General features: G+C 45.2%; 1 protein-coding gene across 2 annotated transcripts; it reads right to left on the bottom strand.

Annotated features, from left to right (window-relative positions):
- Nucleotides 1-222: 222 nt before the first annotated feature.
- On the bottom strand, nt 223-26,017 carry LOC142488822 (uncharacterized). Of its 2 annotated transcripts, none has more exons than XM_075589163.1 (4): nt 25,943-26,017; nt 15,405-15,806; nt 1,444-1,586; nt 223-681 (listed from the first exon to the last, which is right to left on the bottom strand). In XM_075589163.1, exons 1-4 carry the CDS (start codon nt 25,998-26,000, stop codon nt 562-564), a joined length of 723 nt encoding a protein of 240 aa, XP_075445278.1. In that variant the 5' UTR covers nt 26,001-26,017; the 3' UTR covers nt 223-561. The 2 variants fall into 2 exon arrangements, with proteins under 2 accessions (XP_075445278.1, XP_075445279.1); XM_075589164.1 differs by having other exon boundaries at nt 1,444-1,583.
- Nucleotides 26,018-26,593: the final 576 nt, after the last annotated feature.

Here is a 26,593-nt window from a genome sequence, read left to right as displayed (position 1 = left end):
AGGAGAGCACATGGGAAGGCCCCAATCTCAGGCTCCCAATTGTGTGACCTTCCTTCCTCAAGTGGGGAAGGAACAACTCCTAACTTTAGGGCGGTCCTGCCCTTAAGTACAGCCAGAAGGCGGTCACCCCGTTGTCCCAGCAACAACAGGATGTACCACCTCTTGCTGTCACTCAAGTGCAGTACCAAAGGTGAGGGGAAAAACCCCATACCAACAACCTGACAACCTGAAAGTACCAGGGTTTACTGCCAGCCCATAGGGTAGAATAGTAGTCAGGGGTGGCCCTACTACACACACACACATACACACATATACTGTATATACTGGGGCTACAACCCCACCCACCAGTTTCAGCCATGACCTGTAGTCTGTGGTTGCGTGTCAGGAGGAGAACATGAGAACGTGAGTGAGGGGGGGGGGGGGTGCTACTCCCACACATGACAAATACGGACATCGCCCTCCACTTAATCCCCCACCAACCCTTCAAAGAAAATGTTCCGGACATGTTATGTAGCAGTGGCAAATAGAAATGATGCATAGTTTAAATAACAGAATGTTGCTTTAATATGCAGAGTACTTGATGGAAGTTGGAGTTTGAAAGCTTGAGAAGGTTTCTGGGAGTCGAGTTGAGGTGAAGAGTCTGGTGTCAGCAGTGTCAGCAGATCTTCCAACATATGGCACCTGAAAATAGGTACACTTTAGTTCCTTTATTAGTATGGGAGAAGGGGTGGCTCAGTGAGTAAAGGCACTGACTGGCACTGAGTTTGCAGCAGGGGAGCCTGGTTCAATTCCCAGTGTCGGCTCCTTGTGACCTTGGGCAAGTCACTTTATCTCCCTGTGCCTTAGGCACCAAAAACATAGATTGTAAGCTCCATGGGGCATGGGCCTCAGCCTGCAAAATGTCTCTGTAAAGCACTACGTAAAACTTGCAGCACTATACAAGAACATGCTAGTATTCTTATTAGTATTCTTATTAGCAATATTATTATGTGATAGATGAGCTTCCAAACAAGGGAACACCTCCTATCCTATGGAGCCATTTTAACACACAACCTTCCTGGTAACTGAAGATTTGGGGCTAAACCAGTGGGTGCGAGAGACAGATAGTGGAGCTCTCCTCTGCTCTCACATACTGGCAGAAATTGATTTAATAGGTACAGATGATCTTCACTAGCTACCAGCCCCAGGAACAGTACTTGCTACAGTTGGAGGGTAGTTTTGAGAGCACAGGAATCGCTCTCTATCCAGTAAGGAGTGGACCTGGTGTGTGAGATTAGGAGTTTAAACACCTTTGTGTTGTGTGCCACCTTCCTCCAGTGGGAGATATCAATAAAGACGGGCCTTGATTCCTATATCTACCTCACTGTGTAATACGCAGGCTCAACAGAGCCAACCACCCACAGCACCACCCAGACTTCATAGTGTAAATAAGGAGCTACTGACCTTTCTGTACCATACACAATGCAGCCCTAGGATGAGGAATAGGAAGAGGACCATGCAGCCGCTTCTCACAATCATGGACTGGAAGGAGGAGTCTTCGACACTCTCTGCTAACCCATCTCCTTTGGAATTTAGCATGGGATCTGCTGAGAGACAACACAAATAACAAACTTTCTGATATGGCTGTAAGAACCCAGCAGTGAAAAGGACAATCCCCTAAGCACCAGTAGGCCAGCAATGCTTCCCAACTTTCATACATGTAGCTGTAAGTATAGATATAGGATAAAGTATCTGTTGTCTAAATTTAGCATAGGTTGAACTTGATGGACCTATGTCTTTTTTCAACCTCATCTACTATGTAACTATGTATGTAACCTGCAGCTTGACATAGTCTGCGATATTTTTAACATCTTCCCTGCCTGAGGGGCCTACAAGGCATTGCATTATGCTGCAGATTAAATCTCCTTTCCTCCAACCTTACGGGATGACCCCGAGTCCTTTGTACTGCCCTTGGGATGAATAGTTCTTTTGAAAGCTCCCCGAATATATTTGTATATAATTATCATACACCCTCTTAGATGCCTCTTTTCTAATGTAAGCAGATCTAATGTAGCTATCCTCTCCTCATAAATCAGATTATATATCCCCTTTATTAATTTGGTGGCTCTTCTCTGCACTTTCTCTGGTTCCATAGTGTATTTTCTAAGCAGTGGTGCCCAAAATTGTACTCCATATTCACGGTGAGGTCTTACTAATGCTTTGTAAAGGGGCATAATTATGTTTACTTCCCTTCCAGCCATTGCCCGTCTAATGCAAGATAAGATCTTGTTTGCCTTTGCAGCTACTGCATGACTTTGGGCACTATTGCTAAGCCTGCTGTCTACAAGCACTACATCAACTGCATTGCCCTGGTCTAAATTCCTACTTACCTCCTCAAAGAATCTAATAAGGTTAGCTTGGCATGATCGATCCTTCATAAATCCATGCTGACTATTACTAATAATGTTGTTTTCCATTAGGTATTCCTGAATTTTATTCCATACTAAACATTCAAGTAGTTTCCCCACTATTGAAGTCAGGCTTACAGGTCTGTAATTCCCCCGTTGTGATCTAGCTCCCTTTTTAAATATAGGCACCACATCAGCTTTACGCCAATCTTGTGGTACTGAGCCTGTAGAAATGGAGTCTTTGAATATTAAATGTAATGGTTTGGCTGTCACTGAATTTAACTCCTTGTGAACTCTTGGATGTATGCCATCGGGGCCTGGTGCCTTATTTACTTAAATTTTTTCAAGCCACCTATAATCTGCCTGCCCATCTCACACTGAAAGTGCCCTATATTTTCTTTTCTGATTTTTTTGTTAAGGTACTTAAAGAACTTTTTAGGGTTGACCTTACTTTCTATTGCAATGCTTTTTTCATTATTCATGATTACTAATGTGATTGCCTTTCTGCAACTTTTGTTGCATTCCTTATAATTCTGATATGCTGCCTCCGTCCCTTCTGACTTAAAGGCTGCGCCCATGGTGATGGCGAGGGCGTGCGCTACCATACGCACTCTTGCAGCCTCAGCGATCTGTGCACTTGACTGCATGAGATTGGGGTAGGCGATCGATGGAATGGCAGGGGCGTGGCAAATGCGTCACAGACACACTACGGAGCTGGTTCGCCCTTATTGGCTGAACCAGCTCATGTGACGCTGACGTCACGTGACTGCAGCCTGGAAAGACAAATTTACTTGTCTCTCCAAACTGCAGCAGCGACAATGCACTACATTGCTGCCAGTACTATGCTACCTCCAATAAGGTAGCATAGAAGAGTCCCGAATGTGCGCATGCATGCAAGCGTGCGTACATAGGGGCGCCCCCACCATGAGTGCTGCCTAAGGGCTGTAATATAGTGCGCATGCGCGTGAATGATAATTGCAGGGTATGACCCTGCAGTTGCTATACTTCAGATGCACGCACGGCCGTGAGCGTTGGCGCGGCAGATCTGAGAAAATCCAAGAAATTTGTATTTTCACGCTGCTGCCGTGCTGAGAGCCAATCACAGCGCGGCCTAATGCTGTGATGTCAGAGCCACGCCCCCTAGCCACACACGCCACCGCGTTCGCTATATTAACTAAACGCGCATACAACGTGCACGCGCAGCGCCGGACGCGCATCTGCACGCACACCAGGGTGCACTATATAACAAGCCTTAGAATCTAAACGACTGTCTCTTCTTTTCCATTTCCTCCCCTACCTGTTTATTTAGCCACATTGGTTAATTACTTGTTTCTTTTATATTTATTACCCAAGGGTATACACTTATAAGTGTACTTTTCTAACAATGTTTTAAAGACTGCCCATTTATCTCCCACATTTGTCCCTGACAAAACATCATCTCAATTTATTCCTTCTAGATTAATCCTCAGTTTATTAAAATCTGCCTTTCTAAAGTTTAAGGTCTTTGTTGAACACAAGTACTATGGTTTTTGATAATTTATTTCAAATGAGATCGTGTTATGATCACTGTTACCCAAATATTCCCGGACTTGAATATTTATTATTACTTCTACAGTATATTGTTTGATATTGGAGTACACAGAAGAGAAGGAGCCCCAAGGAGAGCACTCATCCACTGTATAATAAAGCCTGGTGTACCTAGGAACCGAGTAATGTTGGGGGAGAATGGGTGAACTAAAACATGTGTGTATTTATTTGAGTCGTGACTCAGAACAGTAAAATAGTGGGGGCGGGGGGGAACGCAGTAGGTCAGGTATAATACCCCGAAGAACCAGTGTACAGCGAATTAAAATGGGGACAAAATGAACCGAAATAGTAAACACTCAACTGTCCAAGCTACTGAGGTAATGCTAGGGCCAGGTGTCCCATATATATCACCACAATGTATACTGTATGATATTAATGTAACCCAAAAGTTAGGGATATGGACAGTACGGTGCCAAGGTAGAGTATTATATACCAATTGACACCTGCTTAGCCCTGTATATGTTGCAATATGGAAAATAGCTGAAGCGCTCAAATGCAGGTATATCTCAAAATGATAATAAGCCAGACCACTGTACCAGGGTACTAACAATTGATATAGTACCTATTGTGTCATATAATGGGTACTATCCTCCTGAAGACAGGTGGTGTGTGGTGCAACCCACTCACCATATGTCTCATTGGCAGGTTCCCCTGAAAAATATGCAAATACTCACATCCTGGTAGGGCAGGCAGGCAAGCTGTGCAGCTACTCAATGCAATACAGGGAAAAGGGAGACCAAAAAGCGCACCAGCACAAACGGAGCAGGAAAAAACCAGAACAAAAAAATGATTAAAAGTGCCCTTTTAATCATTTTTTTGTTCTGGTTTTTTCCTGCTCCGTTTGTGCTGGTGCGCTTTTTGGTCTCCCTTTAGCCCTGTATATGCTCAGATCAGTGCTTGTCAGTAGTTGACAAAGCAGTACTAGCGAAACGTACGTCGGCGATTGATGACGTCATTACGTCAGAGGGGCGGGACATGCGCTTGCGGTCGGAGCGCTTCCTATCCCCAGTAGCCTCAGATATGGGGCTCTGCTATTGCAGCTACGTTTATTGATTTTAATACCAGGCGCACCTCAGGCTGATATATGAGAGCACCAGGCACGTTGCTGAAGGCGCCCAGCCTTACTTTATGAGGTATGCCTGTCTTTGATGGACAAATGAACCCCGTGATTTACACACACTCCATGTAAACAGGCACCACTTGTGCACTCTTCTAGATATCACTGATCTTGCTTCTATACTGTCTGGTATGTAAGTGTGACTATATGCTCTACACTAGTGGACATCACGCATACACCGTTTAGCAACTGTTAACGCCAGCCCCTACACGGCTTGGAGTATACATGTTCACAGGTCTCATGTAAACAGGCACTACTTGTGTACTGTTATAGCAGGTACTGATCTTGTTTGTTACACTGTCTGACATACACATGACACCTTAGGGTCCTTACCCTTGATCTCTTCATGTAAACAGGCACTACTTGTTTACTGTTATAGGTATCACTGATATCACTATGCCCTAATGTACTGCGTGACATAGGATTATGAAGATGCTCACTGTGACTACCTATCTGTGAAAGCACCTATCCAGACCTTGTGCTCTGGATCATTACACGTTAACAGGCACTATATGTGCACTGCTTTGACAACTACTGACAAGCACTGATCTGAGCATATACAGGGCTAAGCAGGTGTCAATTGGTATATAATACTCTACCTTGGCACCGTACTGTCCATATCCCTAACTTTTGGGTTACATTAATATCATACAGTATACATTGTGGTGATATATATGGGACACCTGGCCCTAGCATTACCTCAGTAGCTTGGAGAGTTGAGTGTTTACTATTTCGGTTCATTTTGTCCCATTTTAATTCGCTGTACACTGGTTCTTCAGGGTATTATACCGGACCTACAGCGTTCCCCCCCCCCCCCCCCACTATTTTACTGTTCTGAGTCACGACTCAAATAAATACACACATGTTTTAGTTCACCCATTCTCCCCCAACATCACTCGGTTCCTAGGTACACCAGGCTTTATTATACAGTGGATGAGTGCTCTCCTTGGGGCTCCTTCTCTTCTGTGTACTCCATATTCTAGTTTTCCCCTGATAGTAGCACCTCCACCAGTCATTTCCAGCCAGTAGTAGCGAGGGTTCTCTCCTCCCTTCCCATCCCCCCCTCCCCCTCCCCTTGTTCGATATTGTTTGATATTACCAAATTCAATATTGCCCCTCTCCTGGTTGGTTCCTCAATAATTTTGGTCATGTAATTGTCTTTAAGCACCCCCAAAAACCTGTTTCCTTTCATTGTAATGCTAATCTCATTGCCCCAGTCTATGTCTGGATAATTAAAATCACCCGTAATGCAAACACAACCTAGTTTTGATGCCTTCTCCATTTGCCAAAGTGTTTTGGCTTCCTTAAGCTCACCGATATTATACAGTATATCTCTACAAACATTTTCTTTGTACTGATTCCTCCACTGCTAATTTCTATCCACAAGGTCTCAACATTTTCATATTTCTTTTCAGAAATATCTTCCTTTATAATAGGTTTTAGATTCGACTTAACATATAAACATACTCTACAGTATCTCCTCTTCTACTGTATTTGCTCGATAATTCCGAAAACGGGAATAACCCTCTAAATTAACTGTACAGTCATGAGTTTCATCTCACCATGTTTCAGTAATGCCTATGATATCATACTGCTCCCTTGTAGCTATTAATTCAAGCTCCCCCATTTTATCTGTCAGACTTCTTGCATTAGCAAGCATGCATTTAAGGTGTTTTTTTCAGTCTGTAGTATTATCTTATCTGCTCCTGCCTTTCTGCTCCCACTGGATTTAGTCTTTAGAAGTTTTATAGTATTATCTGTATTTAATATGGGTGTCTCCCTGCTTGCCAAATTCCTGCACTTGCCCCCATTCTTCCTTCACGACCCTTGCTATTTCCCCATCCCCATCTATTGTATTTAGTTAATTATCTGTTTCTTGTCTCTCCCCCTCCATCCTAGTTTAAAATCTCCTTCAATCTTTTTAACATTCTCCCTCCTAGCACAGAAGATCCCTCTTCATTAAGGATCAATCCGTCCCTACCATAAAGATTACACCTCTCAGAAAAGGAGTCTCAGTGCTCTAAGAATCCCGAACCCTCCTTCCTACACCAATTTTTTAGCCATGCATTAACCTCCCAATCTTCGACTGTCTCCCTGGGGTAGTGCATGGCACTGGTAATATTTCAGAAAATACTACCTCGGAGGTCCTTGCCTTAAGCTTGTGGCCTAGATCCCTGAAATCATTATTTTAGGACCCTCCATCTCTCTCTAACTTTGTCATTGGTGCCAACATGTACCAAGACCGCTGGGTCAGTCCCAGCCCCACCCAACAATCTGTCTACCTGATCCACAATGTGCTGAACTCGAGCCCCCGAGAGACAACAAACTGTTCGGTACATACGGTCATGGCAACAGATTACCCTATCTACCTTCCTAATAATGGAGTCTCCTACCACCACAATCTTTTTTGGTATCTGAGCATCCTGAGTCCCCTCTGTGCTGGAGGAACTATTCCCCTGGCTGCTAGAGGAATCAGACTCCCCCAGCCTTGCCATTTCTGCCCTGACACTCCCACTATTTTCACTCAATACGGCAAATCTATTGGGATGAGTCAGCTCAGAACTGGCCTGCCTCTTCCTCTTCCCCCTGCTTCCCCTTCTAATTGTTACCCAGCTACATACCTTCTCCTCACTCACAGCCCCACCATCTGCACCACTAGACCCAGCCAGGGCCTGCTAAGTGAGCACTAAACTTCTTTCAAGATTGCCAATGTCCCTCAATATTGCAAGTTTCCAGCAATCTGAGACTCTAAAGAGACCACCCACTCACATTTCTCACACCCGTATGCTCCCTGGAAGAACTGCTCCAAGTGTACATACATGTGGCAAGATGTGCATTGAGTGGCATTCTCAATCGTTCCATTATTGCAACTATGGAGTTGTAAGTACTAAGAATTTACTGTAATTCACTATACCTTGTTTAACCCCTTCCTTGTTCCCACATAGAATCAAACAGTAATCCAGTCACACAGATCAAGACACACAAGGGGAACTTAAGCCATTATATTCTGAGCAGACTCAAGTGTATGAGTCACAAGTGTAGCTGGGGTTATATGTCTGTCCACAATGGTCTTGGTAGAGTCCTCTTCAGTACTATAATTGTGATAGTGATTGAAGCTTCCTTGTAATACCTATTAGATAAGTCCTGCTATAATAGCGTAAAGTAATGAAGTATATTAAGGAGGGCATTCCTCTCCTATAGAAAGGAATATATTTGGACATGTACTGTATAGAGGAGTATATAAAAAAGCAATATTGCAAGCATGCAAATAGCAGGACAAGAAATACCTGTGCTAATAATACAGCAAATTCAGTGATCCCGTGATATATTGTTGTTTGGAGGAATCGGAGATTGTAGTATCTATGTGTCTAATGCTAGAAAACGTCTCAAGTGACTAAAGTTATTAACTATTAAGTTAAGTCTCTGAATGTTCAGTTGTTACTAAAGAAGAAAGCTATTGTTCTCAGCACACAAAAAGTAAAAAAAGGGGGGAATATGCCAAAAAAAAGTTTTATTGAGCAAAAAACACAAATACGAACGATATGTAAGTAAAAAAACAAAGCCACAACACATCAAAAGAAAACCGGGAGAAAAAACAAGGAAAGGGAGGGAGGGGGGTGAGAAAAAGTAAAAGTACAGAGGAAGGGGGGCTGCAACGTTTCGGGGTAAAAAAAAAACCCTTCTTCAGGGCCGTTCCCAAGAGACACAAAATGTCTAGTGGTACTTCCCTATCCCTGTACAGATCTCCCTACAGAAAAAATGCACCAAAGTAACGAGCAACCGGAATAAGTGTACCCTCACAGGGGACGCAGTTAAGAGACAGTACAGGATCTTCCAGCAACCCTTACAGATATCAGGGATAGTCCTACAAAAGGGGGTGCAGCCCAGCAGTCCAGACAACAGCCCAAGGGATGGCAGCACACACTGTAGAAATCAGGGATAATCCTATCCACTGCAGAGTAAGGGAGTTTTAAAGCATTAAGCTAGATCACCTGACTAATGTTCAGATGAAAGCTATGTGGTTGTTCTTTAAAGACTATTGTAACTTCCCACCATCCTAGATATGGGTTCGCAGATGGGGGGGGGGGGCGGGGGGGGGGGAACATGTGGTGCCCAACGCTGCATTCGTTGGTAAATTTTACGGTCAAACAGGAAATCATGGCGTGTCAGAAGGAACCTGAGTAGTTCGCAGACAAAGTTATTTTGGCCTAGGCTGTGTGTTGATAAAAAGGTGTTGAACCGCAGTGAAACTGAAAGAAGTCAATATAGAGTTAAAAAAAGGTAGAGCAGACGTGTAAATGGAGTCGAACCCCCCCCCCCCCCCCAGAGTTTAACGATCTTGAACTAAGATTACAGAAAAGCAGTGAAAAGTTCACGGAGGAGCTCACAGGGGCTGTGCGTGTGTGTGTGTGTGTGTGTTTGCACATTTCAAGTGGTAAAACAATTTGGAAGTTTGTGACCCCTCCTCCCTGATTTCAAGCTCGCCCATCCTACTTTTTCAATGGCCATTCTTGCTAGGCACCTGTGAAGGACCAGTCTATAAAGACAGCTCCCCCCTCTCCCGCCCATTAGAGAGGTTATGAGAGCTTTGTGCAGGTGCAGCAGTGTTAGGCTCTACAGATGGGCTATACCGTTCTAGGCATTAAATACTTTGGCCAAAGAATTTAACTAAATGACCGTTGCTTATGAGAAGATAAACAGAAATGTATTTAACTGTACCCTTTGTCAGGTTGGATGTAGCACTGAGGCTTTTTTGTCTTTTGTTTGAGGAAATACTTAAACCCACAAATTCCAGGAGACAGACAATATTCCCCAAAACATCAGGAGAAAAAATTGGGACACTGTCCAGCTCAAACGGGACGCAAAAGTGGATATACACTTTAGGCACCTCTCCCCTCATGGACTAAATGAGGGCTTTACTTACACACCATACATTTAACCAAAAATTACTAAATATATAATTAGCGACAGAGAAGCCCAATGCTACATCCAATATGACAAAAATACACAGTAAAATACTTATATATTCTCGTGGCTCGCAGGTTTACAACGCTTTGGCCAAAGGGTTAAAGTAAATGATCCTTTTTCAAGAGAATATATAAGTATTTTACTGTGTATTTTTGTCATATTGGATGTAGCATTTGGCTTCTCTGTCGCTTGTAGCATACATATGCCACGCTCAATAGCTCTCCTTTTTGACACTTATATACATATATATTTTGTGGGGGTTCAGGGGTTCCTAAAAAGAGCTTGCTGAGGTTCTGTGTGTTGTTTGTAAACATATAATTAACATAAAAACTAAGTGCATCCTACAAACATACACTTTTCTGTTCTAAGAGGAGAACAGCAAGAATATTTCTAAGAACATTATCACTAACTGTAACACATGTTTTACATGTAGATTATCACATAACACGGATGTTACACATAAATATCCTATATGTGTACACTCACACTTTGTACAAAGATAATACATGCTGCACAGTAATTAAAAATCAAAGGTAGATACAACTACCGGTGCTCCTGGTTCAGGATTCTCTGTGTCAATCCTGGGTTAACGAAGGGAAGGAAATCAGGGCTCCTCGGATTTGCTCAATGAACTAATTTATTGCCAATAGACGACGTTTCGGCCACACAGGCTTTTCTCAGAAATGCCATTTCTGCTTTTGAGAAAGGCCTGTGTGGCCGAAACGTCAAGTCTATTGGCAATAAATTAGTTCATTGAGCAAATCCGAGGAGCCCTGATTTTCTCCATTTCGTACACTCACACTTTGCCTCATTTCATGTGAAGTCCTATACCGCCACTCTCATGCTTTTATCCATCCTTTTTTACGTTCTCACTGTGATTTGCTGCCACCGCTGTGATCTCCAAATCTGTAGCAACATTTACATGAACATTCAGATTATGGACACAATGTTACAATAAAGCCAGCCATCTTTGTATCATTATAAACAAGTTACAAAGAAATTGACAACAAACTCGTTACCATGGTAACCAGCACCTTTAAAAGAAACGCTAGATTGGACCAACGCCACCCGTGAAGAAGCTGAGCAAATCAGCGAAACGTACGTCGGGTCTCATGCGTGAAGTGTGACGTTGCACGCCACAAACAGCCTCAAGGCAAGGGGACAATAGTACTAGTTGGGGTCTGAGGATTGGAGATATATTATTCAGTTAGCTAGCTTAATAGCTTTTTTAGCATTAGACACCTAGATACTACAATCTGCGGTTCCTCCAAACAACAATATTTCGCGTGATCACTGAATTTGCTGTATTATCAGCACAGCAATTTCTCGTCGACGTCACTGTGTGTTCAACAAGAGTTTGCACAGGCAGAGCCCATCTCACTCCCCTTCTGTTTATCTTTATTCCATCTTTGATAAGGACAGGGTGACATAAGGGTAAAGAAAACACTTGATTGACAAACACATCAAATTTAGAGGCCTCTAAGAAATGCTATTTATAATTAATCTCCAGAGGAGCAAAAGAAGCACAATCTTTGCTTTTAGCACAGCAAAATTAGTTTGAGGAAACCAAAGAGATAAATTGTTTACAAAAAGTTATTTAACTGGCTGTGTAAATCAAGCTTTGGAGCGTTTTACAATCGGTATCTAATGTCTTTTGGTGAGAAGACTGTCTGTCACTCCTCAAAGCCCCAAGTCAATTCTTTCTTTTGTTTTGCTCTTTGATGAAAAGTAATTATGAGGCCATAACTCGTCAATCAGATAAAATCAATTCTCCTCCTCACTTTTAAAGCTTTACACTCTTCTGCCCCTCCTTACATCTCAGCCCTAATTTCTCACTGTGCACCATCCCGACTCTTGCGTTCTGCTCAAGGATGTCTTCTCTCTACCCCCTTTGTATCTAAAGCCCTTTCCCACCTTAAACCTTTCTCACTGACTGCCCCGCACCTCCGGAATGCCCTTCCCCTCAATACCCGACTAGTACCCTCTCTATCCACCTTTAACACCCACCTTAAGACACACTTGCTTAAAGAAGCATATGAGTAGCTCTGTGGCTAATACTATACACATGATACATAAAGCTTGGCCCCCTGTAGACGCACTTACCAGAATTCCCTCCTACTGTCTCTGTACGTTCTCCCTACCTACCAATTAGATTGTAAGCTCCTCGGAGCAGGGACTCCTCTTCCGAAATGTTACTTTTATGTCTGAAGCACTTATTCCCATGATCTGTTATTTGTATTATTTGTTATTTATATGATTGTCACGTGTACTACTACTGTGACGCGCTATGTACATTAATGGCGCTATATAAATAAAGACATACAATACAATACTATATAACATATGAAGCTCGTATGCATGAATTCAGTCTTCCGAGAAAAAAAAAAAGTAAACATAATGTAAATTTTCACACGATACACATAAGTAAAACAGTTACTTGGGTGAGTTAATCTTTCTATGGAAGTCAGTAACACTGATAAGATGTTTTACACACAAAAAAATGTCCTGAGAAGAATATAAGGATATGTCAACCATTTGCATTGTAAATTTAATTGACAATTTCTTTAGTGCACATACAAACATTTTTTACAAATGGTAAGGATACATTTTTAAGAAGTTTCTATCCTTCCAATGTGTCAGCGTCACTCCCCCCCCAGATAAATCAAGCTCTGTTATGAGTTAACACGCCCAAGAGACCTTTAGCTCCTGTTGACTTGAATGGGAATTGGCAGCCACTTGGGTGTATTAACCTGTAATGGATCTGGATGAATCTGGGGGATAATATCTGCAACAACAAAAATGGAAAAGCTCCTCAATATAACTGTCTTCATTAGGAAAAATTAATTTGCACATAAAGAAAATGTTTTTTACTTATTTATTTCCTGTGATAAAATGAATATTTTTTAAAATTTTTTTCCAGGGCCAGTGTAATTCGAATTCTTATCTGATATTTATTGACCCCCAATTTGATATGTTGGACTCATAATGACATTGCCACTTCTTTACACCAAAGCCACAAAGAAAGAGAGTGTGGGTTAATGACTTTTAAAAATGATTGGGGGGACAAAAAAAACAACTCTGCAGCTTTTAGTCACCATGGGAAAAAAATGAAAAAAATGCAACATTTAAAACAGGTACACTATAAAAAAAAAATACTTGTTAAAAGTGTGTAAAAGGTGTACATCACTTCAGGTTAGTCTAATAAACATGTCAAGTTGGAAAGGATATAAATGGTCAGTGTAAGAGTAAGTGGTACTGACTTATCATATAATCGTAGTAAATAAATAAATAGTAGATAATAAAATCACATTACATCGCCCTCTAACTCTTGACCTTTTGAGAATTGAAGTTGGATACATGTATTCTTCCATTTTGGTCACATCATTATGCAAATCGCAAGAGTTCTGTTCCTTTTTGCTCTTAAAATGTTTGTTATTGTTGAAATGCAAAAGTTTAATTAGTTTTAAGACACTAGCTGAAATAGTTCATAGGATCACCAAAGGATCACAATAAATGCTGTCAAAATGTACTAATTTTCTCATTCTAATGTTAGAAAAAAAAAATGGAGCTTTTAGGTCTCAAATCACTATAATCGCCCCCCCAAACTAATGACTGGAATGGCGCCTGTGACGGGGCGGATTCACTATCCCAATATAATACACGAGAGTCTTATGTATAGCTCTGGAGTCCAGCAATGGGTCCCAGGTTAATCCCAGTTTGAGAAAAGCTGGGTTAATTACCCAGGTCCCAGCTGCCTCATTATTGGGCATTAAACCCCCCTCCTGCTCCCACACACCGGTTCCTGGTTCCTGCCTGACCCAGGGAGACACATGCTGGAACTCCGGAGGGGAGAAACCTGCCACAAGGGCTGCTACATTGGGACACTTGCTCTTTGGACATGAACCACCCTGGCTGGGAAAAGGGCAAAGCCTGTCTCAGGACTTGTTTTTTTAATTTATCTATGAAGTTAAAGTTATGTTTTTTTTGTACAATTTTTTGGCTGAATAAAGAAAAGCTTACTCAAATCACCCACGTGGCTTCGCAGCCTTACGGCAACTGTGTCCCGCGGCAATTATAGATGGCTGAGGTTAGTCAGCCTTTCTATAATAGGACAGCGCGCGCGCACGGCAGTGAGCGTGCAGCCGGCCGACAGGGGGGAAGAGTAGGAAAATAAAGATTTCGAGCCGCTGAGATGTATGCATACTGTATGTGTGTGTGTATGTATGCATGTGTATGTGTGTGTGTGTGTACAGTATGTATGTGTGTGTCTGCACAATGTTAATAAATATTTTATTTTTACAAATGTGTTTTTGTTTAATAATAAATAAGAAATTACACATACATACAAATACACAAATACACACACACACACACACACACACACACACACACACACACACACACACACACACACACACACACACACACACACACACACACACACACACACACACACACACACACAGACACAGACACACACAGACACACACACAGACACACACACAGTACCTTCCTTGCATGTCGGTCCCGGCAACATGGACTGTACAGTATACCCACAAAAAGCGTGCGGTACGTGCACGCGTGTTCGCACGGCCGCACACAGTATAGAACGGCCCTTAGCTCTCAAGTCTATTAGATATTTGTACTATGATTGTGAGATACACTTACAGGGAGCTATATTAACAATAGTGGGCTCAGCTATTCAGCTAAAATCACCTCTACCTTATTTACACTGTGGATGGTGCAGTGTCCCTAGATCTAATTAGGCAGGTGGCACTGATACACGTACCTGTATAGCTTGCCTTAGCTTATATTAAGGTGTTTTTCTTCCTCCAAGCTTATTACCACAGTAAATCTCCCTTAAAGTTGAATAATTAAGATGCTACCAAGAGGTATATAAGATATCATCTCCATTCACTACAAGCACACACCTACGTCCATTTTTATTTGTTTTTATATAAGTTCTTCTGTTGCCGTTTTTTCCAGAATCCATTCATTTTAACTATACTGAATAAAGTGATAATTTTATATCTGTAGGGTGTTTTCTCCAGTGCAGCTACAAGGGAATCTTTTCTCTTCTAGTATTACCATCACTAGCTGTTCCATTATTGGTGAGAACTGGCAGAAAGACAAGTTCTGTTACTTAACAAACAGATCCCTGTACAAAAACGGCGTGGAAATATTTTCTTTAGTAGAGCTATTCTTGCATATATAATTGCCATTAAATTCAGGAAGAACTCCTGGTTCTTATCTTGCACTTGAGTGAGTAGGCTCCTGGGTACTGTATCTCAGGAATAGTAAGTTTAGCACTAGAGATTGCTTGAAATGTTAACAAACAAACATACCTGAGCTATTACACGCTGCTTCTAGGTCATCTACAAGCAGCGTTATAGATTTTGTATGGTTCAACTCCTGGAAGGTCACTGTATATTCTCCACTGTCATTGAGCTGGAGGTCATGGAGAAGAAGAGAAGCGTTTCCAGGGATAAACCTTACACGCGGCTTGTACTTCCCCACCACAATGTCAAACTTGTGGCACATGCGGAGAGGGGAGGCAGGTGTAGATGGGTCAGGGAGACAGCGTCTCATTTCTGAGAAGAGGATGATGGACTTTTGGAAATCCCAGATGATGTGCAGTGAAGGAGGAGGCTGCGGGATCCAGTAAGAGACGGGCAGGAGTACCGAGTGACCCACCAGCCCCCTCACAGGCTCCTGCGGGACCTCAATCAGGATAGCCCAGGAGGCACCTGGAATCAGACAGGAAAAGGAATAGGGTAAATGCACAGCAGTGCAGAGTTTACATTTTCAGTGTTACCAGCCGGGCTCCATGTTATCATAAGATTGGAGTGTGATCTTGTTTTCCAAGTCATAATTATTCATAGCAATACAGTGATATTAATAGCCAGAATGCACTGAAATACAATATACGAGTCTTAGTAGAGCATATGTCACTCCTGTGCTACGCCAAAAAATTAAGATCAGACATCAGATTTCTGGAACAAAACAACCCCATTTTTAGGTAAATTGCTAAATGTAAATTTTATTACAGATTATAGGCAGTTTTTTATTTGGGGTCATGTCTACCCGACTTAACCACCCAAGTCCAGATCAAGTTCTGAAAGCTTTCATTCTTGATATAGCAAATAAATGTATCATGGATTATTGGATCAGACCAAGCTTTCCCTCTGTAGCCTGATGTTTATCGCAAACAAATAGATCCATGGCAATGGGGTTCATAGCAGGTGTTATACAGATTGACTAGAGGAACTCAAGCTGTATATCTTGGATGATTTTACATCAACAGGTACAGGAACGAGGTGGTCATGCTTTAAAGCTGGTAGAATCTGTCCAAGATTCGATGCTAATTCGAGGAAGTATTTGTAGACCAAGGGAGTGACACTATATCAGGAGAGGCCAACTCCAGTCCTCAAGGGCTACCAACAGGTCCGGTTCAGGCTATCCTTTCTTCAGCACAGGTGGCTCAATCAGTGGCTCAATTGTAGACTAAGTCAAACTCAGTCGTAGACTGAACCACCTGTGCTGAAGCAGGGGTATCCTTACAACCTGACCTGTTGGTGGCCCTTGAGGACTGGAGGTGGCCAGCCCTGCTCTATATACTCCGATTCTTTATACTTTGGGATAATTTGGCCACTTCGGAGTACATGCAGTAGAATTACCCCAGAGTAGGAATGGGGGGATTCGAATACAGCCCCTATACTTTGGTCTCTCACACCCTCTCCCCTCATACAGATAGTATACATGCATTTGGGTTGGACACATGGGTGCAGATGGTCTATACATATTTACATTATGGCAAAGTATATATGTGAAGGGGAAACACAAATTGGATGTGCCCCCTAAAAGAATTCACTTAAATGCACACCAACAGGTATAAAAGTTAACTTTTAATACATTTACTTAAAACATATATTACCAAAGTAATGTGTAATGTGAATTAAAAATGTATTAAATCAACGCTATCAGGCATCCGTGTCGTCAATTATAAAGTCATACTATCCCAGTTGACCACTTAATGTTGGTGGGATATAGAGGACAGAGGATGCTAAGAGTCAGGGTATTAACCCCTCTGGAGCAACGGTGAGACCAAATAGTAGGAGTATATAAATGTTCACAAGTAGGTGGCCAATGGATTAATTATCCAGCTTCCTTGCTAGATTACCAGCACTGCGCACTACAGTAGAGACTTTAGTGTGTTAAAGTGAGAGTGCTTGAGTGACAAAGCTGGCACATATATAGTGATAATGATAGTACATACACTGCATCATGAAACTGCCAGACACAGCAGTACTAGGGTGAATTCACAGTGATGAACTGTGAGAACGCCTCACATGGAGTGCAAGGAATGCAGGCACACTGACTATGAAATTAAATAAATAAACAAATAACTAACTACTGGGGTCTGCACAGTTAGAACCAGGAGACTGCAAACACTACATTAAAACAGCTCCAAGTAGGAGACTGACAACATTGCGCATCCAACGCACGTTTCCCTCCAGCAAAGGAGCTTCCTCAGGGACAAATTTGTATATATATATGTGCCAGCTTTGTCACTCAAGCACTCTCACTTTAACACACTTAAGTCTCTACTGTAGTGCGCAGTGCTGGTAATCTAGCAAGGAAGCTGGATAATTAATCCATTGGCCACCTACTTGTGAACATTTATATACTCCTACTATTTGGTCTCACCGTTGCTCCAGAGGGGTTAATACCCTGACTCTTAGCATCCTCTGTCCTCTATATCCCACCAACATTAAGTGGTCAACTGGGATAGTATGACTTTATAATTGACGACACGGATGCCTGATAGCGTTGATTTAATACATTTTTAATTCACATTACACATTACTTTGGTAATATATGTTTTAAGTAAATTTATTAAAAGTTAACTTTTATACCTGTTGGTGTGCATTTAAGTGAATTCTTTTAGGGGGTACATCCAATTTGTGTTTCCCCTTCACCTTTTCTGATTCACTTTTCAGTTCACAGTTTGCACCCATCATTTGATTACCCCATTTATGTACTTAATTACTTCACTCAATTAGTATGGTCCTGTGATCACTCCCTACCCTTTTGTTGTCTCTCAAAGTATATATGTTACCGATTTCATATGTACAGCACTCCACCTGAAATATTCTTCCTGCATTCCTGTATACTGTACATGCATCAATACCACTATATATCTTTCAATACCTTAGGAGCGCTGCTAGGGAAAGAGAATCGGACATACATTAATGGAAGACGAATACAAAAAAAACTGTACTACGTTCCAAATTGGCTTGCACATTATCAGTGCATTAGTGTGCTGTTGAGGAGTGACCCAAAAAAAGGCAAAAGCAAAAAAAAACCCTCGAGATCAACGCACATCCTAATTCACTCAAACCCAACATTTCCGCAATACAAACCCCTCTTCTTACTTACATCGTGCGGCACAAAAGCCTGCACATTATTAAACTATTTCCAACATGCCCTTTAAATTCGGGTGTTAGCTACATCATTTGGCCAAGGTCTGATTAACCTTGTCCACCGCGCCAAGGTCTAAGGCCTCGGTCCCGCTGCGCTCGTTGGCGCGGGCGGAAACACGCGAGTTCCCCACCAGCAGGGGAATCCTCGCGAGCCGGTCCCGGTCCCCCCTGGCGGCACAGCGCACTACACGCTGTGGCGCGTCAGCCGCTAGGGGACACAAGAAAATGGTGATGTCTAGCATTGACGCGTCACGTGGTGTGGCTGTGAGCCAATGGGGAGGGGAGGCTTCGGGAGGAAGAGAGGCTTCGGGGAGCGGGGAGGAGTGTGGAGTGAAAGCGTGAGTGCCTGTCTGTGTGTGTGTGTCTGAGTGCGTGCGTGCCTGTCTGTGTGTGTGTATGTGTGTGCCTGAGTGCGTGAGTGCCTGCCTGTGTGTGCGCGCGCGTGTGTGTGTGTGTGTATGAGTGCGTGAGTGCCTGCCTGTGTGTGTGTATGTATGAGTGCCTGCGTGTGTGTGTGTTTTACTTACCATCAGCAGCTCCCTCCTGCAGCCCGTGGAGGGAGGGAGGGGGAGGGAGAGTAGCGGGTCCCTCCGCTCAAGCCACACCCCCCCTCCCTGTCAATCCTCCCACTCCCGCCCACCTCCCACTCCGGCTCCCGCTCCCTACAGACCGCATATCGCAGTCTGTATATGTCAGCACACCGCCTGTCTGCAGTGCGGGCGCGCTGACTCTGGGAGCGGGGCCTTAGCCTAAGTCAAACAAGTCCTACTTTCTCATTGAATTAGTTTTTTTTTTTACCATGTCCTCTGAATTCCCCTGGACTTTCCCGTTCGTTCTTATGTAGGGGGAAGTCTCTGATGTAAATGTATTTTACAATGGTGGAGAAATAAAGCGCAATCGAGAGCTAATACCAAACTAGTAATACCCAGTGAAAATTGTGCTCAAGTGATATAGTGAACAAATCACTCACATACAGTAGATGTCTGCAAGAGAATGTCTGATCACGCTTGACTTCCTCTTAAAGCTGCAGTTCAGGCAATATCCTGCATGTGTGTTTTTTTAATAAATCAGTTCTGTAGTAAAAAAAAAATACTTTTAGCAATTTCTGTTTTAAAAAAAAAACTACTTTGAAAGACCAATTTTCTTGTATTCTATTTTAACAAGCATGCTTGTTCCTATAGCAACCATTTACATTCCCCATATTTAAAGATGTCGCCAAACTTTGTCGATCAATAGACGGAGAACGAATTGACCGGCAGCTATGCAGTTCTTTAGGTAATTAGAGATTGCCCACATGAAACTAGTGAAGTAAAGAACACATAAAGAGGACATAGCGTGATACAGTTTATTTGAGCACAATTTTCACTGGGTAGTACTAGTTTGGTATTTGTGGTTAGCTCTCTATTACGCTTTATTTCTTCACCATTAGTAATTGCACACAGTTTCCTAGAGACTGTTTATTTAAAGCTGCACAGAGAAGCCATAGTATTGTTGTTGTTATTTATTTTGCGCTTCTCTTATTTACACCATTGTAAATATATTTTATACCTGACCATTAGGTAAGGCTATGGTAAAAAAAAATAAAAAAATATTAACTTATGTAACGGGTATTCCACCCCACCCAATCTCATATATAGTGTGGGTGAGTAGAACATGCGGTGTTACCGGTGTGGTGCGTATACCTGCAGGCTCACAGGAGATCTGAGCCTCCGCTAGTGAGAGCCTGGGGTGAATCCTCTGGAACGTTTCTTGGTTCAGCGCCTCCACCTGTGTAGGATTCTAGGGAAATGTAGAATGACCCTAACATAGGAACCCACTCAGAAACCACATACACCAGTATTATGGATAACAGGTTTACTGAATGAATAACACTAGCAAAGGATAACTATTACATCATCATAACATCCCCACACGGTGCCCACAGCCCAACCCCTTTGTCCCGTGGTCAGCGCTGCCACTTATGTGAGAGAGAATGTTATGGTCTGTTGGTGCACTTGTAGAGTACCTGCCGAGTGCTCCTGCACTCGGGCCTGCAAGGAGCTTCACAAAGGCTCTGTCGTTCTGGGATCCCGTCTGATCCGGTCCGGTGAATCCTTGCTTGGGGTCCGCCAGGGGCGGTCCCACCCGGGAGATAGTCTTTATCTTTGAACACAGACTTGAGCCCAAGTCGCCTTATGGGAACTGCAGCATCCGCTGATCCCTATCTAACCTTGGCACTACATGACACGGTCCCTAACCTAGGGCCTGTCCCTGATGTACCGCAACCTGAGGTGACTTGGGGAAAACTCCTAGGGCCTGCGGGGTTAATAACCTACCCCCCTCCCCTACTACCCCAAGTCCACGAAACCTCACTAACCACTAGCTCCTAACTCACTAATTCTAACGCGCCTGCAGCCGACACACAGCTCTCAGTCAGCCTGCAGACAGTAACACACTCTGCACACACACTGCACTCAGTACACGCAGCGTCAACATGCAACACTCATACACAGCAACCTGGAACCCGCAGCAAACACACTGCTCGCACGCTGTGCCTATTTGCCAATGCACACAGCACTACCCGCTGTGGCACTGCCAAACCTGCACCTTACATACACTAAGGGTGACCTCCCTATCTAGGGCCGTCCCTTATCATTTACCCACTAACCTGGTGGGGAGTTGGGGCCTACCTGGAGGGTGAGGGTACCTATCTGGATGCAGGAGCTGCACTCACTCCCTGCATCCTTCCTTCCCCTTCAGCTCCGCTGCTCCAACTGACTCACGCAGCTCTCTGCCCGCGAAATGTATCCAATTCCCCTCAGACTCTTGGCCCTCATTGGCCACACTGTCCCACCTGGTGTGCCTGGCCCTAAGCCTCATGGGAATTGTAGTCCCGAGGCCCTTACTATAACATTGGGGCCGCGTGCGCTCCTCCCCTCTGCCTACACTAACTCCTAATGGCCGCCGCAACCCTTCCTGAGCTGTCCCTGTGCCTGCGCAAGCTATCTGGGGCTGCCTCACCCTTCCCCTGACTATCCTCACGCTCGCGCGACTCTTCCCTGCCTCTCGCAGCCTCCCTGCGCAAGCGCGAGCTAACTGGACCGCTGGGGACTCACTGCGCATGCGCGACCTGGCGCAACATGGCGGCGCCCTATCCGCCCAGCTCCGGGAGCGCCGGGAGCCCTGAGATGCGCGTGCGGCCTTGGCAACCGGCCGCACGCATCCCCGGCAACCCCCGAGCCGGGACCTGACCGCCCTCTCCCCTGCCACTGCCGAACGGAGCCGCCATTGGACGCGGCGGCCCCCGCGATCGGCAGTCAGGTGAGGGGGGTGCGGTAGCGCTGGGGAGACCTGGCTACACTCTCCCCCTGGTGAAACACCCAACGCCCTCGCTTGGGGAACGACATAGCATGGTACAATTTCACATACTGAATATTTTCGTGGCATACCCCGTACACATAACATATCGATTTTGCACATCAGGTTACATGATACATCACCCCCAGTAACCGAGACCAGCTGAGACCATTGATGGGATGCCCCGAATTGAACACGTGGGGGTACCTCACTTTTGCGTCCGTGAGCCTCCCCCAGAAAAATTTTCTGAAGAGCACACTCCAAAGCGACAGTTACTGGCTTTTCGCTACTTCCTCCCCCTGGTGGAAGGAGTAGCACAGTGTCTCTGAAGCAGACCTTTACCCGGTCATCCGCGGCAGGGATGCGGTAGACCAGGAGGCCAGGACCTTTCCCGCGGTCCACTACCTGGGGAATGGGGCGCTCCTTTTTGGGCTTAAAGGAGGCCAGTCTCCCTGGATCTTCCTTTACACAGTCCTTGTCCCTACGGACTTGCGAGGCTTCCACTGAGAAGCGAGCACTGGGAAATGTCTCGGGTTCACCTGGCAGGGGGGAAAGAGTAGACACCTTACCCCTGCGGTGATTCACGGTGGCCAACAGGTCTTCGGGGACGCTGTCAGTTCCCACCTTGGTGGTATCGGGACCTGCTCCCGGCACTTCTGGGGCAGTCCACTTACGTGCTGAAAACTCGGGAGCGTTGGATCCCAGTCCTGGGACCACTTGTGTCGGAGCACACGGGCTCACACTCCGCTCAGGAATCGTAGCTTTGGCCTTCTTCACGGCCACCTCCATCGGAGTCTGTGGGGAATAAGGGGGTTCCTTACCACTCGGCTGGCTGACGATGGGCTTCCCTTCTTCCGGAAGGATCGGCGGTAGACACTGGTCCACTCTCTTCTCTGGACAGCTACCTTCTAATGAGGACACCTCCGCCAGGACGCGATGAAGAGGGGAACCCTTCGCCCGGGCGACCAGACTTAAGGAGCCATCGTGCTCCGCGGTCACCTGGAGGCTCACCCCCGACACCCCTGGGGCAGTCGACTCACCCTTGTCGTCTGTAGGTACTGGTCCCAAGCCTAGGACCGATGGTACCTCCGTAGTAGGTCTGACTGACCATCGTAGGGCACACGGGCCCACAGCAGGGTCCGCAACATCGGAATACACCTCTTCCAGGGTACACGGACCCACAGCAGACTCTGTATCCTCTGCATTACCGCTGGGGTGGTTCGCCGGTAGGCGCATCGCCACCGATGGGACTTCCACCCTTTCCCCGGAAGATATCATGATCGAATCCTCCGCAAGGTAGTCACCAGATTCTTCTGAAATGCAGCCAGTGGTTGTGGGTACGAAGCTGGCGTGCTCCAGTACCTCCACTGCAGTCGCGCTCTTCTCCGCCAAGGGTTCACTTAGCTCCTTAGCTGGCTCTGTAGGCTGGGGTACAATAGGTATCAAGAAAATTGCACCGCAGCAATCACATCTGGGCTTCCACGCCAGTGCTCCCCTAGAACAGTCACAGGTGGGGCTAAAGCATTGTGTACACGGCTCCCCATCTACCTCGGTGATCCTGAAGTCTAGTGGCACTTGGGACATGTCGGCCCCCTCGTCATAGGCTTCTTGCAAGCAGGGGCACAGTAGCGTAAGGAGATCTATTCCTGGCGCTCGCCAGGGCACATACACATTAGGGTGTATCCCCTGACAGTCTATCTCATCCTCATGCATCATCTCATCCTCAGAGATCAGAGTGTCTATCACAGCGTCCACGTATGGTTGAACATAACCGTGCTGGCTCCCCCTGGTGGAATCTAAAGGAAGGGCACTTTTTACAAGGAATTGTTTTTGGCTCTGCTCTGAGTCACTCACATCACAGGGGAGGGGCTCTGATTTTCGCGCCAAACCCGGACCGCTGTGGACTCACTGCGCATGCACGACCTGGCACAACATGGCGGCGCCCTATCCGCCCGGCTTCGGGAGCGCCGGGAGCCCTGAGATGCGCGTGCGGCCTTGGCAACCGGCCGCACGCGTCCCCGGCAACCCCCGAGCCGGGACCTGACCGCCCTCTCCCCTGCCACTGCCGAACGGAGCCGCCATTGGACGTGGCGGCCCCCGCGATCGGCAGTCAGGTGAGGGGTTTGCGGTAGCGCTGGGGAGACCTGGCTACACTTAGAAGATTGGACATACCTGATTTAGCCTTAACTAGGTTTGGTGGGCTAGTTTGTCAGATTTACTATGTAACGAATACACGAAGTTAAACGAAATGCTGCAAATAGTTAAATGCTTTTATGCCGCATGATGTACGCTTTTGTGACTTAGGCTGAGATTGTACAGCCTGCGCGCCCGCTCGCATAGCCTCCCGCACTCCTGCAGGCCCAGCGATCTGTGAATATGGCTGCAGGAGACTGGGGGAGGCGACCTGGGGGCGTGGCGGAAGCGTCACGAAGCTGGCTCGGCCCCATTGGCTGAACCAGCTCACGTGCCGCTGACGTCACGTGACAACGCGTGAAAAGACAATTTTTTCGGTCTCTTCAAATCGTGGTCGCTCCATTGTGCGCACACAGAGCGGCCTCAGAGGCACTAGCCAATTTGAGGTTGGCGTGGGAGCGCGCACGCAAGTGCGAGAGCGCAATCGCAGGAGACATAACCTCATCCTTAGGACGTGCATTGAGCTTGTGTTTTTTGCTTCCCATTGCTACATTCATGAAGGACAACGGCTAAGATTGTGTTAGGTAGCTTTAGTAATGAGTTACTATATGTGAATACATTATATCACGGAAGCGCAAACTTTTCCTGCTGCGCCCCCCTATCTGGCCTGCTCCAGATTCGCGCCCTCCCTCCTACTTGCAGCCGCGTCAGATGACGCTCTGGGGTCACGTGACATGACATGTCATGTGACCCGCGGTGTCATTTGACGCCACGTCACACGAGCCCGCGGTGTCATTTGAAGCCGTGTTGTCATGGAGACGCGTCAGAAGATCTGAATCCCGGTGAGTTTTCTTATTGCAGAGGCCTCGCGCGATCCCCCGGCATTTAAATTAAAGAGCGCGGGACCTATGCAACCACCCGCACCCCCCCCCCCCCAGACAAATCTCCCGCCCCCCCTGGGGGGGCGCCCCCCCAGTTTGCGCACCCCTGCATTATATTATGAATCAGTTAGTACTTAGTAGGATAGATCTTCAGATGTGACAGACCCTGACAAGATGCAATATCGGTTCTGGATTGTAACAAAAAACAAAACGTAATCCACATTTTAGTTTTTTTTTTACAAGTTTGATTGATTTGAGTTTCATTTTGGATCAAACAGTAGTTTTATTCCCGCGGTTGTGGCAGATGAAATGATGCTTAAAAAGTAACCAAAAAGGGACATCATTAAGAAAATTAATGAAAGTGACATCATTGTGGGACATATTTAAGAGACTTTATAGACTTATCCAGGGGTGAGTATCTCCAGTCCTCAAGGGCCACCAACAGGACAGCTTTCCAGGATATCCCTGCTTCAGCACAGGTAGAGCAGTCTTTAACTGGGCCACTGATTGAGCCACCTGTGCTGAAGCAGGAATGTCCTGAAAACCTGACCTGTTGGTGGCCCTTGAGGACTGGAGTTGCCCACTCCTGGACTAATAGGTTGAAATGGCTGTGAGGAGCCTAACAGCTTAGCACTGCTTAGGGAAAATGTGCACAGTAAAAGTTCATATTTCCTAACACCGATGACTACCTAAAATATCCCTTACAGAAGCCAATGATGCTAAGGCAGCCAAAATCTGCTGAAAATATGACCGGTCCCTGTGGGCTGAATTCTTCACCGACCAAAGGAATGAAACAAAGCTATCGTAAACACGGAGTCCACCAGCAACTGAATGGGATCTGAGTCGTAATAACATAATGGGCAGGCTAGTTGGTGGAACCTCATCTTCTGTCAATTTCAATGTCCGTATGACACTTTCACTGCCTGCTTTTGGACGTTGTACCCATGCATGGAACCTACTGACGTTTCTTGTAACCTAATATACCATATGACTATGTGAATTTATATGCAACGTATGAGAAATACGATCAAGGAAAATGAAAGAACTTACCAATCATTAGGATATTCAGCAGGGCATTCATGGAAGCTCGAGGTAATATGAACAGCATGTTAACAAGTTTCTTATCGCACATAATAGCGAGTGGTTAGGTGCTGGACAAGGTGCCTCCAATTCAGGAAGGAAGCGATTGCATCAAACCTATTTGTTCTTGGTAGGTAACATGAATAAAAGAGAAACTGGTGTTTTTTTGCGTGTTAATTCATTGTGCCTGAATGTAGTTATGGGGCTCGCTGATAACATGACTACCTTTGAAGTGGGTGAACCTGGTTCTGAAAGGAATCGGGGAGCGCGTCCCCCGCGGTGCACTCCCTCCTTACCTGATGTCTCGCGCAACCCTGCTTTCCTTACAGCGCGCGCTCTCCCAGGTGCTCTGCCCCCCCTCTTGCGACACACATCAACGTCGCGTGTCGCGCACACGTGACGCGTGTGCACCGCTCTCAAGCTGCGTGTCAACTCTCTTTATTATGCCCACCTATCTCCTGTGTCTCTCCTCCTATCCGTGCCTCCGTGGAGGCTGCGCCTCTACTCCTCCCCTCTCTCTCATTGGTCATACTCTCCCATATATGGTGAAACAAACAGATATTGCGCTCATTAGTGGTAAATAAGGATTATGTGATATTGTGATCAAGATAAATACAACCT

This window comes from Ascaphus truei, chromosome 2, assembly GCF_040206685.1.
Source record: "Ascaphus truei isolate aAscTru1 chromosome 2, aAscTru1.hap1, whole genome shotgun sequence".
Taxonomy (NCBI): Eukaryota; Metazoa; Chordata; class Amphibia; order Anura; family Ascaphidae; genus Ascaphus; species Ascaphus truei.
Note: the sequence above shows the minus strand (reverse complement) of the source record. Positions and strands in the feature narration are given on the sequence as shown.

Bases quoted from the DNA above. Each gene is read 5' to 3' on its own strand.
- LOC142488822 (XM_075589163.1), bottom strand. From the start codon at position 26,000: ATGCTGTTCATATTACCTCGAGCTTCCATGAATGCCCTGCTGAATATC. The intron at 15,807-25,942 runs GTAAGTTCTTTC...GTCTGATTCCAG, and splicing joins GCTGAATATCCTAATGATTG to GTGCCTCCTGGGCTATCCTG. The intron at 1,587-15,404 runs GTATGTTTGTTT...GTTGTCTCTCAG, and splicing joins AGCAGCGTGTAATAGCTCAG to CAGATCCCATGCTAAATTCC.